Here is a 14,117-nt window from a genome sequence, read left to right on the forward strand (position 1 = left end):
TTTGTCTTTTTTTCCTGTTGGGCGCCCATTAAACGATACTTATTATGGGAGTGAATGGTGGTGCCCTTTTTGTCCACTTGCCTCAGGCGCCCGAATTTACTGTTTCCGTATAACTCACCTGTCAGGGCCGTTGGGAACTGCTGCAAGTCTTCTCCCCATCACACAGTTCCGTGTCTCCTCTCTGCTGCCCCCTAGTGGTGCCTTTCATTACTGCGCCAGTGGAGGAGTCAGAGAGGAGATACAGAACTGTGTGATGGGGAGAAGACTTGCAGAAGTTCCCAACGGCGCTGACAGGTGAGTTGTACTGCTGCTTCCACTCGCATCACTCTGCATATCAAGTGGGGGGAGACTGCCTAAAATGGTGGGAACATCTGGCTATTTATACTAGGGGCAGACTACCTAATACTCGGGAGTATAACTGGCAATCTATGCTTGGGGGGTAACTAATCCTGGGGGGGGGGGGGCACATCTGACTATCTGTACTGGGAGGAGGCTACCTAATGCCTGAGGCACATCTGGCTATATATAGTGGGGGCTACATAATGCTTTGGGCACATCTGGCTATATATACTGGGGGGCTACATAAACCTTGAGGGCACATCTGGCTTTATGGGGGGAGGGGGGGGCTATCTAATCCTGGAGAACACATCTGGTTATCTATACTGGGGGGGCTGCCTAACCCTAGGGGAACATCCTGCTCTCTATACTGGGGGGGCTACATAACACTGGGGGCACATCTGGCTATCTATCGGGGGGGGGGGACTACCTAAGCCAGCACAGTGATGGGGCAGTCAGGGGGGAGGGTGTCAGGAGGGCCCCCAAGTTACTTTTGCCCTGGGGCCCCAGTGGAGCTAGAACGGGCCCTGCTCCCCCCTCATTGCAATTGCAGCCGCTACATGATGCAATAGCGTGTTTACTCCCTCCCACCCACACACATTATGGCACTAAGCACACTCTGTGCCCTGGAATGCAATGCCATATGCTCCAGTTGCGTGCATATGTCAGCCATTGCTATGCGCACTGGGATGCACGCCCTGCGGTCCACTCACTCCAGGCATTACATAGTGGCTGCATGTCCGGGACCTCGGATTTATACAACGGCAGTGCAGTCCTGAGTCATCAAGGCCACCAACGCCAAGGGGGAGAGCTCTTTAAGGAAATGGATTATTTAGGGACATGAACTGATCTACTCTATGGACTTAGAGTGGTTTGAGTGAACCTACTTTTTATTTCCGCTTCAGCTGAACATTGGAATAATTATGTGTTCCAGCCAGCACCTTCTTCCTCCTCCTCCTTAAAGGGAAGGGCTGAGCTAATAAAACAAACCAGATCTACTTACCCATGGTTTCCTCCAGCCCCTGGCAGCCAATATGTCCCTTGCCGCAGCTCCGCTTCCAGCCGGTGTCCCCTCTATTGCAGATATCGATCTTGCCAAGACGGCATATTCTGTGCCTGTGCATGCAGCACTCGTGCTGGCGCAGTAGATGCCAGGCGACATTTGCAATGGAGGGGTCCCCGGGACACCGGCTGGGAGCGGAGCTGCGGCGAGGGACAGGGGCTGGAGGAAGCCACGAGTAAGTAGATCTCTTTTGTTTTTTTTTAGCTTGTCCTTTAAAGAGACTCTGTAACAAAATTTTGAACCTTATTTCTTCTATCCTATAAGTTCCTATACCTGTTCTAATGTGGTCTGTCTTACTGCAGCCTTTCCTAGTTGCACAGTGGCTGTATTATCTCTGTTATACTGTATAATCGAATCTTCTTTCCTCTGACGGCTTTGTTGGGCTCAGACAATTAGGCAGGAATGTGCTGCTCTGCTTGTGATAGGATAGAAGCTATACACACCCTCTCCACGCCCCTTCCAAGCTCCGTATGAGTCACAGACTGAGCTCCTCTCAGCCTATCACATGCTGGTTAGCAGCCATGTCTTTTGTTTGTAAACACTGCCTAAAACTGGCAATTACATGCCAGGATTGCAGCAGGGAGTGGCAAAAACAGCACAGAGGGGCCCAGGAGAACATAATTAATAGAATGGTATGCTTTTTATTGTACAAATTTTAGAGTACAGATTCTTTAAACTTTAAACAAGAATTGAACTTCATTACTATCAGCAGTTGAACCCCCTTTCCCACGGAAATCTTTACTTTTTCTCTAAATAGATCATCAGGGGGATTTGTATGGTTGATATTGTGGTGAAATCCCTCCCACAGTGTGATGTCATGACCATGGTTTTGACAGTTTCCTGTCTGTGAACCTTATTGAATTGTGGGAAATAATGTTTTTTTTTTCCAGCTGCAAAGCAAGCAATATCTCCCTTTGTGCATAGAACTCTCAGTAACGAACATCTCGTACAGATCACTGGCATGACTAAAGATGTCACCACTAGTGATATTGTACAATGGGCAAACACTGGCTAAATAATCTATAAATGAATATTGTAAAAAATAATCCATTTTATTAACTATGTTATTTTCACTACAGTTTCTCTTTAAAGAAAATCCAAGCAGATCTTTTAACATAAAAAAAGCATGCCACCTGATCGGGGAAGGGGGTATTGTAGGATCAGGCAGTGCCTATTACTGCTGCTCTCCACCGTTCTCATGCCCAGTACTTCTCTACTTTCACTTCTGTGACCTTTGGGGTCCATGCAGAGGAGAGCGCTGATGGGTATTGAGGGGGTGGGGGGTAGGCGGGGAGCAGGCAGTGGAGAGCCATTGAGAAGGCTGCGAAAGGCGGGAAGGGGCATTACGCAGGAGTTCCTCTTCTGTAAAGGATGCCCTTTCCCCATTTAATTTGCTGACAAGCTGCATGTTGGCAAATTCTAGGGGGACTAGCGGGGCGCAGGGGGGGACCAAGAGCTGCAAGGAGGGCACACAGAGGCATGTCCTTTAGATGGGAACATCCCTTTGTGTCCCTGTTTTACATCTAAAACCGCCTCGGGTACACTTTCTCATTTCTGCTCTGCCCCTCCCCTCAACATCATCAATGAGTGGGACAGAGAGCATAACAGACATAGGAGGCCCAAGGAAGAGGAAGAGGTAGACAGCAATGTGCTGCATTTACACATTACTATGAGATCTGCTTCACTGCTAGCTCTGCAACACTGCCCTAGCTCACCTGCCGCCCAAGCCCTTTGTTGTGTTTCCAAAAATCCAGCCAAGGACCTCAACTGCTCTTCTTTTACAGCTGGTACAGATCAATGTAAATAAATGTATTCCCATGTTTTTCCCAACCATTTTTTTCAGGAGGATGGGGTGAAATACTAGATAGCTAGGTGGTGAAAATTTGGGTGCAGTCAAAGTGACAGTCATACATCACATATTTGGTATTGAAGTCCCAGTGCCTCAAGTAAAGTGTTAGGTTTTTCAGTATCCCCCAAACTTTGCTTCATTTCTATCACCTCCCTATATTGGCCTCAATTCACTGAGCTTTAGCAAACACTTTATCAAACGTTTGATAATTAACCTCATGGGTAAAATCTAATTCAGAATTCACCAAGGTGTTATACATTTATTGAACGTTTTATCGATAAAACATTCGATGAGGCGGCCATTGTCTTCCAGTTTTTCAATGTCCCATTTACATAAAGTGCCACAGCTTTCCAGTGCTACCAGCATAAGGTTACAGCCTCCAAGTACCCCTGAAAAGAGTTCCAGTCTTTTATATCTCCTCAGTGTGCTCTCAGGTTTGTAGGGTCCTGGTGGACACTGTTTCCACCTGTGACTCCTGAACTGTGATTTCTGATAAAAAGTTAGGGTGTGAACTGTGACTGGTAAAAAGATTGAGGGCTGTATAGTGACTGCTAACAGATATAGGGGCTATGTGACTGCTGACAGACATTAGAAGCCACACTATTGCTGTTGACAGAGATTGGGGGACAGACTCAGTAACAGTGGCATATACCGTATTTTTCGGACTATAAGACGCTCCTGACCATAAGACGCACCTAGGATTAGAGGACAAAAACCAGGGGAAAAATCTATACCAAACCTGGTGCATCCATGGCGAGGGGGCATCTTGTGGATTATGCCCCCTTTGTACCTCATGCCCCACTGTATGTCTTGTGTCTCCCTGTGTCCTCCTCTGTCCCCCTTGTGTCCCTCTGTGTCCTCCTCTTTGCCCCTTAGTGTCCCCCTGTGTCCTCCTCTGCTTGGGCACAGTACAGGGAGTCCCCAACATTGCAGCAGGTTGGAGGTTCGTATTGGCAGGCGTTCACAAGTCAGGAGCTCCCTGCATTTGGACTATAAGATGCAGTGACTTTTTTCCCCCGCTTTTGGGGGAGAAAAAGTGAGTCTTAAAAATACAGTATTTTGTGTCATACTGTGGACTGCATTGTGACTGTTGACATGGTAATGCACCACCAATTATTTTCATAAAGGGAAACTCACCCTTAATGCTATATTGAATAAACATACAATACCACGTATGGATAAAATAGGTTGCGGCCTGATTTATTTGGGTTTTAAAGCATCCTTGTTTCTTTATTAATCACCACTTGACAATATGAAGTATTTTTCTGAAACCATAAACTCAAACCAGATATTCAAAGTTCAAACAATCAACCAAATATCTGTATTAATTCAACAAACAATATCCACCCGACATTACCTGATCCTTTTACCAATCAGTAAAGGCAACACCCCTCCCAATAAAGTCTTTAGGCCACGACAATGGATGGTATGTAAGGCAGCTTTTTTTCTCCGCAGGTAAGGGCTCTTTATCACTTAGAAAATCAATTGCAATTGTGCTGCAATGTGATTGTGTTTCTTCCTAAATTCCACCACTGCGATTCCACTGTGATCAGGGTGCGAGTGCGACTCATCTAGTGTACGGATGAGTCGGGGGTGGGGGGGGAGGAGAGAATTCTGCACAGCACACACAAGGCACCATTTTTACCACATGCGCTGAGAAGCAGGTGGGGGGGCCTGGGCTGCCTGCATAAGCCTTCATGGCGGGGCGAAACTATCTTCGACCACACCTCCTCCACACCTCCTGCTGACTGTCCACCAAGCTGCATTACCTAGAAAAGGACCTGATAAGTATATTTGTGCTTTCTTATCTGCCATGTCATTTTTTAAAGAAGATGTTGGATTAAAGTGTTCATGTTTTTAAGAGGCAAGTGAGTTGCTCCTGGATCTTTTTTCTGTATGGCGATAGTGTATTAAGGTTAGGTCACACTGAATCTGTTGCAATGAGGGCATATCGCAACAGATCTCAAATATAGCATCTTCTGGTTAGTAGTGGGATAACAAGTAGATAACTACTATGGCGCACGGAGCCTCAGAAGAAGCTCATCTTTGAGCGAAACAGCTGTCAGGCGGACCGCTGCTCCCACACTACCCCACAGCTATGAACAGTAAGGGTATGTCATTGTATGCATAAAATTGATAGACCTGTTTGCATGATCAGGTAAATGGATACAATAAACGACAAGTATGCTTAACCTCTATATGTAGTGCCGGATGGTTCAATCTTCTTGCTATATATACAGGATCTTCTAAAAAAAATTAGCATATTGTGATAAAGTTCATTATTTTCTGTAATGTACTGATAAACATTAGACTTTCATATATTTTAGATTCAAATACACACAACTGAAGTAGTTCAAGCCTTTTATTGTTTTAATATTGATGATTTTGGCGTACAGCTCATGAAAACCCAAATTTCCTATTTCAAAAAATTAGCATATTTCATCCGACCAATAAAAGAAAAGCGTTTTTAAAACAAAAAAAGTCAACCTTCAAATAATTATGTTCAGTTATGCACTAAATACTTGGTCGGGAATCCTTTTGCAGAAATGACTGCTTCAATGCGGCGTGGCATGGAGGCAATCAGCCTGTGGCACTGCTCAGGTGTTATGGAGGCCCAGGATGCTTTGATAGGGGCCTTAAGCTCATCCAGAGTGTTGGGTCTTGCGTCTCAACTTTCTCTTCACAATATCCCACAGATTCTCTATGGGGTTCAGGTCAGGAGAGTTGGCAGGCCAATTGAGCGCAGTAATACCATGGTCAGTAAACCATTTACCAGTAGTTTTGGCACTGTGAGCAGGTCCCAGGTCGTGCTGAAAAATTAAATCTTCATCTCAATAAAGCTTTTCAGCAGATGGAAGCATGAACCCACTTTTGAACCAGAAACAGCGGCAGAAGCGCCTGACCTGGGCTAGAGAAGCAGCAATGGACTGTTGCTCAGTGGTCCAAAGTACTTTTTTCGGATGAAAGCAACTTTTACATGTCATTCGGAAATCAAGGTGCCAGAATCTGGAGGAAGACTGGGGAGAGGGAAATGCCAAAATGCCTGAAGTCCAGTGTCAAGTACCCACAGTCAGTGATGGTCTGGGGTGCCATGTCAGCTGCTGGTGTTAGTCCACTGTGTTTTATCAAGGGCAGGGTCAATGCAGCTAGCTATCAGGAGATTTTGGAGCTCTTAATGCTTCCATCTGCTGAAAAGCTTTATGGAGATGAAGATTTCATTTTTCAGCATGATCTGGCACCTGCTCACAGTGCCAAAACTACTGGTAAATGGTTTACTGACCATGGTATTACTGTGCTCAATTGGCCACTCCATTACTATTGGCCAGGCCGGGTAAATTATGGGATACTGGGCGGGTCAGATCCGTTTGACATGCGTGACAGAGCGTGTTTGGTATTACACAGGATGATATGGACTTGGTGAGTGCATTGGTTTACATATATTTACATGTTAGGATGACAGTCTCCTCTCAGGTCTGCAGCAGGACTCCTCCCACGCTAGGGGAGGTATTTAAAAGTGTATGGATTCACATTTTTACTTGGCTTTGAGCACTTTGATAAAGGGTATTAACCCGAAAAGCAGTCTGTCACTGCTACTACTTTGATGCAATAAAGAGCTATAATACTTGAAGCAGTGACAGTCCTTGTGTTTTTGTTGGACTGTGCTCCCCAGGAGGCACTGGGGTGGGACTTTGGCACGCAGATTTCCACTTTTTGTCGGCGCTTCCTTACTTCTGTTAAAACTGACAACAACAACTGATATATTTCAGCTCTGACAAAATCTTGTCAGAACTGTAAAGGTGCCCATACACTTTACCACTGATAGACAGCAGATTCAATCACTGTGATCGAATCTGCTGTGAAGTCAATGCGCAAATACTGACCGTTCAACCGATTTCCGCCCAAAAACGATCGATCCCGTCAATCTGTCCGCACGGAAAATTTCAATGGTTCGCCGGCGGGTCGGGAGTATGTCGATAGCGGCGTTCGAATGTCCAACGACCGACGCTACCGGTAATACATTACCTGTTCCGCCGCCGCGTGTCCCCGCTGTCCCCGCGGTCCCTTCTCCACACTGGGCTCCGGCTGGCTTTACTTACTTCCTGTCGGGGGAAGTTTAAATAGTAGAGTGCCCTCTACTGTTTAAACTTCCCTGACAGGAAGTAAAGTGAAGCTGGAGTCCAGAGCGGAGAAGAGACAGTGTAGACCGGGAGACTCGCGCCGGCCGGATCAGGTAATGTATGCAGGGGGCGGCGGCAGCGGCTGCTCCACAGATTGTGAATCGATTTCATAGTGAAATCGATTCAAAATCTCTTTGGCAGCCAATAGATCCCTCTTTGATTAGATTCCATTACAGAGGGATCTATCTGCTGGTCGATCTGGTGGCATAATTGACTAGTGTATGGCTGCTTAAGGTATTATTGTTAGAAGAAAATGCTAAGCTTCTGAGAGGAACTGACGGCGAAGTACTTACGAGAGGACAGCAGCACTTTCTTGAGGATTAGGAAAAAGCCTTTACCAGATCCCTCAGAATTATATAATACTGGTAAGTATCATTCCATTAATGGGAGCTAGGTGGCCTCCAAACGCACTGTGCATGCACGGCCGCATCCACGGCCTGCACCACCACAGCCATGGACACAAGTGCATGCAGACACATGCGATTTTGTTAGGTAAGATAATGTTCCACATCTTACACACATAAAAAAGAACCATAGACAAAAAAAAATACAGTAAGATTTTATTATCATAATACACCACCTTTTTAAAAAAAAGCACTAAGGAGTGTTGAGCAATGAATTTAACATATTTTGTTTCCCCCATAAACCATCTTATTACATCCCCATGCTGAAGAAGTACAGCAACTTCCTATATTTAAACACCAAAGCTTCTCTCCTCATGCGCTCGAAGAATATTCTTTCTTGTTTTGACAGACAGCAATGCATCAGAGCAGGGTTTTTAGAGTTTGCACTAATACTAAAGTGACCTCTTTCCACTCTAGGGGGACTTGGCCTTTGTAACCAAGAGTTTGGCAAGTGTCATAAAAGAAGTCCAGAATGCAGCACAATCACATTTTCAGTAAGCTAGAGTATCAAGCTGGTTTACTGCTTGAAACCGAGCTCTGAGCCAGACACTCTCTGGGCTGTGCCAGTCAGCCATCTGTACTTTTATTCAGCATAATTGGTAACAAGCACTTGCTTCCTCTGTGCTGCTGAGGCATTCTGTTATTTTGTGTGTTGTACCTCATATCCTCTGTATTGTTTGCATTACAAGCCTTCGGATTAATTGTAGAATATTATTTATTACTACACACACTGGCCAATTTGTAAATGCATCAATACCCAATTGTTTGCAGGTCTTGCTTTATATTTCAGCCAGTATATGAAACCAGCCAGTTAGTATTTTCATCACTTGCTCTCATATACCCAACTTCTGAGGCCATCTGCACATGCGTGTATATGCTGGTTACATGTAACTTCATTCTTCTTCACCTGTTCATGACATTTTAGTGTCAGTCCTTTATTTAACCACCATTAGTAATATAATATCATGTCCCCGATGTCTGTTACCAGCCTGGTCTTGGCACAATATAATGTCATTTCTGCTCTCTAACAGAAAGCTTGTCCAGTTCTCTATACTACACTGTCTCATAATTAGTCGTTCTTTTCCTGGTGCAACCAAAGAGAGCGATAAGGCCAAGGACCACAATAGTCAGCAAAACCACGGCAACAGTAAGACTAAAAATGCCACCTGAAAAGCAAACAAACAATATTATTATCTTACTAGATATTATTATTATTACAGCAGCAATATGTTACAGAATCCGACATACACAGCATCCTCTATAATAAAACCCTGTGTCTCTGCGTCCCATGTCCGTGTGTGTGTCCCTGCATTTGCGCTACTGCGCATGTGCCACAGGGACACTCTTTGGACATGGAGCAGGACAGCCAGGGGGCGGCCAGCATGGCGGACGTGTGTGTGCACGCGCGGCGAACGGGCGGGTGCACGCATTCGCTGGCAGGTGGCGGCGGAGATGGACCAAGCCCATTTTTAAACGGGCTAAGGTCACTAGTATAAGTATAATATGTAAAAATATAAAAGCATGTTCCTTTAGATTTGTCACTTTAATTACTATGCTCACCTGTTCTGTATTATGAACCAATACCATTATATCATTCATATTATGAACCATTGTCTGTATTATAATTTACCCCGTGTTTTTTCTTACTCTCTACAGTGCCATGGACTATGTTGTTGCTCTATAAATGAATAATAAAAATAGTAATGATCGGCATAGCTCCCAACTGTCCCTCTTTCGAAGGGACAGTCCCTCTTTGGGAGCCCTGTCCCTCTTTTCTCACCAATTGTCCCTCTTTCAGGACTTTGTCTCTCTTTCTATGGATATTTCTCTACTAAATATATATAGTTTTTTTTTTTTTTACAAAAAAGTGTGTTTGATTGACTCTGAACTTTATTCCCATCCTTTAAATTGATATATTACTAATTTTAAAATGTTAATATGAAGGAAATTGAACCAGGATAGAAAGGACCAGTGTGGTTTGAATTATAAAACAACACATTTTTCTTATAAAATCTTTATGGTTTGCTTGATCAGGGGTGTGGCGGGGGCGTGGCTTAAGTGTCCCTCTTTCTCATCTCAAAAAGTTGGGAGGTATGATGATCAGTGAATTATTATGAACTGCAAATCTCCTGCAGAGGATTTATAATACAAACCTCTGCCATTCACCTTTTTGTTTTTGTTGTTTTGAGAATGGTGAAAGGAAAAATCTTATTGACCTGCAGCACCACCTGCTGGTGATTCTGAAATCACCTCTTTGTCTGACTGCCTTTTTTGCTCCAGTCTCCTGTCTGCAGGGCCATACAGGGAAGGAAAAATTGAAAACTGGCTATATCACCAAATATGATATTTCTCTGTTAGCCTTTTTCCTGCATTTCCTGTGCTGTGTATTCTTCGGTATACATTATGATTGTAAAATGATTCTCAGATAAGTGCAAGTTCATCAAGAAGTTCTTTTGCTAAAAAGCTGATACTTACCTCGGGTGGGGGGAGCGGAAGCAGGAAAAAGGGCACAGGAGCCCTTATGAAAAAACGTATTTAGTGGCATTATCGGGAAATGTGGCTATGAATGTGAATTTGGGCGCCCAGAGGTGTCCGATTACTGGCAAGAGGGGACATTTTTTTCCCGCACAGGCTTGTGGAAAAAAAATGGCTTGCAGATACCCATATTGTGGCATTCCATAGCCGCGCCCGCTATGCAATGCCACAATATAGGCACCTGCAAGCTATTTTTTTATGCAAGCCAAGTCCCCTCTTGCTAATAATCCAGCGCCTCCAGGGGCCCCAAATTTACCTTCGTAGCCGCATATCGTGGTTTTGCGGCGGGGGTTAGGTTTAGGCACCACCAAGAGTGTTAGGGTTAGGCACCACTGGGGGGTTAGGATTAGACTCCACTGGGGAAGGGGGGGTTAAAGTTTACCGCCACTGGGGGGGTCTTACAGAGAACCCGAGGTGGGTTCTAAGAATTCAATTAGCATACAGAGGCTGGGTCTGCATATAATCCCCAGCCTCTGCTGCTATACTGTTTGCCCCAGTCTCCCCCCTGCGCTCTGCTGTACCCCCATAAATCAATCGCCGTGCTGGCGACATGCAGAGTGTCATCTGAAGTGTCAGTCTCTGCCGCTCTTCCGCCTCCTCCATAGCGCCACTCCCCGCCTGCGTCCCCTGATTGGAGGAAAGGGACGCAGGTGGGGAGTGGCAATATCAGAGGCGGGGGAGCGGCAGAGACTGACACTTCAGATGTAAACAGCCAGCTGGTGAGTCGCTGCATGTCGTCAGCATGGCGATTGATTTATGGGGGCACAGCAGAGCACAGGGGGGAGACTGGGGCAAACAGTATAGCAACAGAGGCTGGGGATTATATGCAGACCCAGCCTCTGTGTGCTTATTGTATTCTTAGGAACCCACCTCGGGTTCTCTTTAAGGTTAGGCACCACGGTAAGAATGGGGGGGAGGGTTTCTAGGGTTAGGCACCACCGGGAGTGGGGAGTTAGAGTTTACCACCACTAGGGGGTGGGATGGGGTCTTCAGGTTAGGCACAACCAGGGGGATTTTAGGGTTAGGCACCACCCCGGGGGGTATTAGGGTTAGGGGAGTGTTTTGTGTGAGAGTAGGGTTAGGTTTAGCAATAGTAAAATACTGGTACATAATATCAATATTCTACTATGGATATTTGGTAGTAGAATATCGCTAATTTTAGCAAGATTCTACTACCGGCAAACTCGGCACCCTTTTTTTCTGCACGCTTTTATTTTATTTATAGGGCCCTTTTACATTTAATGTGTGGCATTTTATTTACGCAATCACTTCTGTATTTCAGTGTACAGTGTACAAAAAAGGACACTGGACTGCTCATCAGTGGTCCTTTCACTTATAACTGACAGCAACTGATGTAATGTAAAATGACCCTCAGTCTCCGGTAATAATAGCCCATCCCTGCTCTACCTACCTTGGCTATTTCCACAGGAGCCTGAACAGAAAGCTGCTAGTGCTCCTGCGCAGGCAGGCCAATGGATTGTTATGGTTGTCGGAAAGCTGCTAATGAGCATGCGTACAGTGCCAACAAGCCCCAATGAGCGGATCTTAGGGGGTCCCAGAACTGGATCCCCTCTGCTGAGGAGTAAAGGGGAAGTCTCTTTAGGATCCAGAGGCTTCCCCTCCTGAGGTAGGTACCCCCCTAGGGGCACTTCAGGTACACTTAAATGCAATTAATGTATACAGTTATGGCAATTTCCATAGCTTTGGGATTTCTATAGGTTTGGGAGTAAAAGTGCAAGAACGCGAAACAAATACTTTGTATTGAAGCGCAAACTCCAAAATGCTGGGAAATGATGGAAAATTGTAAACGCTACTGTGAGATCAACTTTATTGACTTTTAATAATATAACTCTTTTGGCATTGCAGGCAATTCCAAAATGTTACAGAAAGCGCTCTAGTGGGCCCCAGGCCAAAGGCAGATACTGATTATTAGAGATGGCCGAACGGTTCGCCGGCCAATGGGAACCGGCGAACTTCGGTGGTTCGCGTTCGCGATCGAACGCAAACTTTTCCGGAAGTTCTATTCGCACCCATAGTGCATCATGAGGGTCAACTTTGACCCTCTACATCACAGTCAGCAGGCACATTGTAGCCAATCAGGCTACACTCCCTCCTGGAGCCACTCCCCCCCTTACAAAAGGCAGGCAGCGTCAGGCTTTGGACTCACACGTGTGCCTGCAGTAATTAGAGAAGGGAGAGCTGTTGCATAGAGATCTATAGGGAAAGCTTAGTTAGGCTCTTGAAGGCTTCTTAGCTTGCTCCTTGCTGATTCTTATTGCTAAAAAAGCACCCCTCAACAGCTCTTTTGAGAGCTAATCTTGTTCTTGTGATCTATTTTTTTTTTGTGTGTGTGTGTGTCCCACTGACACTTGTGTTGCATAGCCAGCCTTGGTAATTCCTACTGTGTGTGCCACTTAATTTGAGATTTGAAGCCTAGCGTGTGCAGCTGGGAGGGGTGATCAGGACACAGGACAGTTGGAACTGTGTCTCATGCTCTCTGTCACCTTCTTTCAACCCTGTCTTCCCCCATGAAAAAGATGTCTGCCCCCATGAAATCACAAACATTTGCCTGTTCTTTTAAAACAGGGTGGGTAAGAGATTATATTACCTATCTATCTTAATTAGCATAACTAATGTGACTTAATGACATTATGTTTATTTAGGCTGAAGTTCCCCTTTAACAATAGATCTTATCTATTTGTCATAAATTAGCTAACATCCTTTGAAGAGCCTTTTTGAATGTTCTGTTGCAATTATGGCATCTTAACCCATTCAGGTTCCGTGGTTTTCACGTGAGAAATGTTCACCTCCCATTCATTAGCCTATAACTTTATCACTACTTATCACAATGAACTGATCTATATCTTGTTTTTTCCGCCACCAATTAGTCTTTCTTTGGGGGGTACATTTTGCTAAGAGCCACTTTACTGTAAACGCATTTTAACAGGAAGAATAAGAAAAAAATGGAAAAATTCATTATTTCTCAGTTTTCAGCCATTATAGTTTTAAAATAATACATGCCTCCATAATTAAAACTCACGTATTGTATTTGCCCATATGTCCCGGTTATTACACCGTTAAAATTATGTCCCTATCACAATGTATGGCGACAATATTTTATTTGGAAATAAAGGTGCATTTTTTCCATTTTGCATCTATCACTATTAACAAGTTTAAAATAAAAAAAATATAGAAATATTTCATCTTTACATTGATATTTAAAAAGTTTAGACCCTTAGGTAAATATTTACATGTTTTTGTTTTTTTATTGTAATGGTTTTTTTTTTTATAGTAAACATTTTATTTGGGTAGTTTTGGGAGGGTGGGAGGTAAACAATAGATTTATAATGTAAATGGGTGTTCATTTTAATTTATTTTTATTTTCAGGTGTAGTACTACATGAGTTTGTTTACATGACGTCACTCTAAGCGTAACACACGCTTAGAGTGACGCATCGGGGAGGGATCGGCCAGAAAAGGCGCAGCTTCCGAGAGAAGCTGTCGCTTTTTCAGCGGGGGAGAGGAATCAGTGATCGGGCACCATAGCCCGATACATTGATTCCCTGGCTACCGAATCCGCGGCCGGGAGTGCGCGTGCACGCGCGATCGGCCGCAGGAGCGCGTGGTAGCGCGCATGGTTCCTGGACGTAGTTTCTACGTCCAGGAACCAAGATAGGTTAATGACATTTATTTATATTTCCAAAACAATCTATGTACCTCTTTTTGATGTGAAATGTATATAATACACTTTTT

At 44.6% G+C, this 14,117-nt stretch overlaps 1 protein-coding gene across 1 annotated transcript in view; it reads right to left on the bottom strand.

The window, feature by feature from the left end:
* Positions 1 to 7,969: 7,969 nt before the first annotated feature.
* Positions 7,970 to 14,117, bottom strand: part of ACP3 (acid phosphatase 3) — a 94,863-nt gene continuing 88,715 nt past the window's right edge. Inside the window, exon 11 of the mRNA XM_068236265.1 lies at positions 7,970 to 8,996. Within this exon, the coding sequence (XP_068092366.1) occupies positions 8,884 to 8,996 (113 nt within the window). The 3' untranslated portion in view covers positions 7,970 to 8,883. The remainder of the gene's footprint in view (positions 8,997 to 14,117) is intronic.

The sequence above is a fragment of the Hyperolius riggenbachi genome, chromosome 5 (assembly GCF_040937935.1).
Source record: "Hyperolius riggenbachi isolate aHypRig1 chromosome 5, aHypRig1.pri, whole genome shotgun sequence".
NCBI lineage: Eukaryota > Metazoa > Chordata > Amphibia > Anura > Hyperoliidae > Hyperolius > Hyperolius riggenbachi.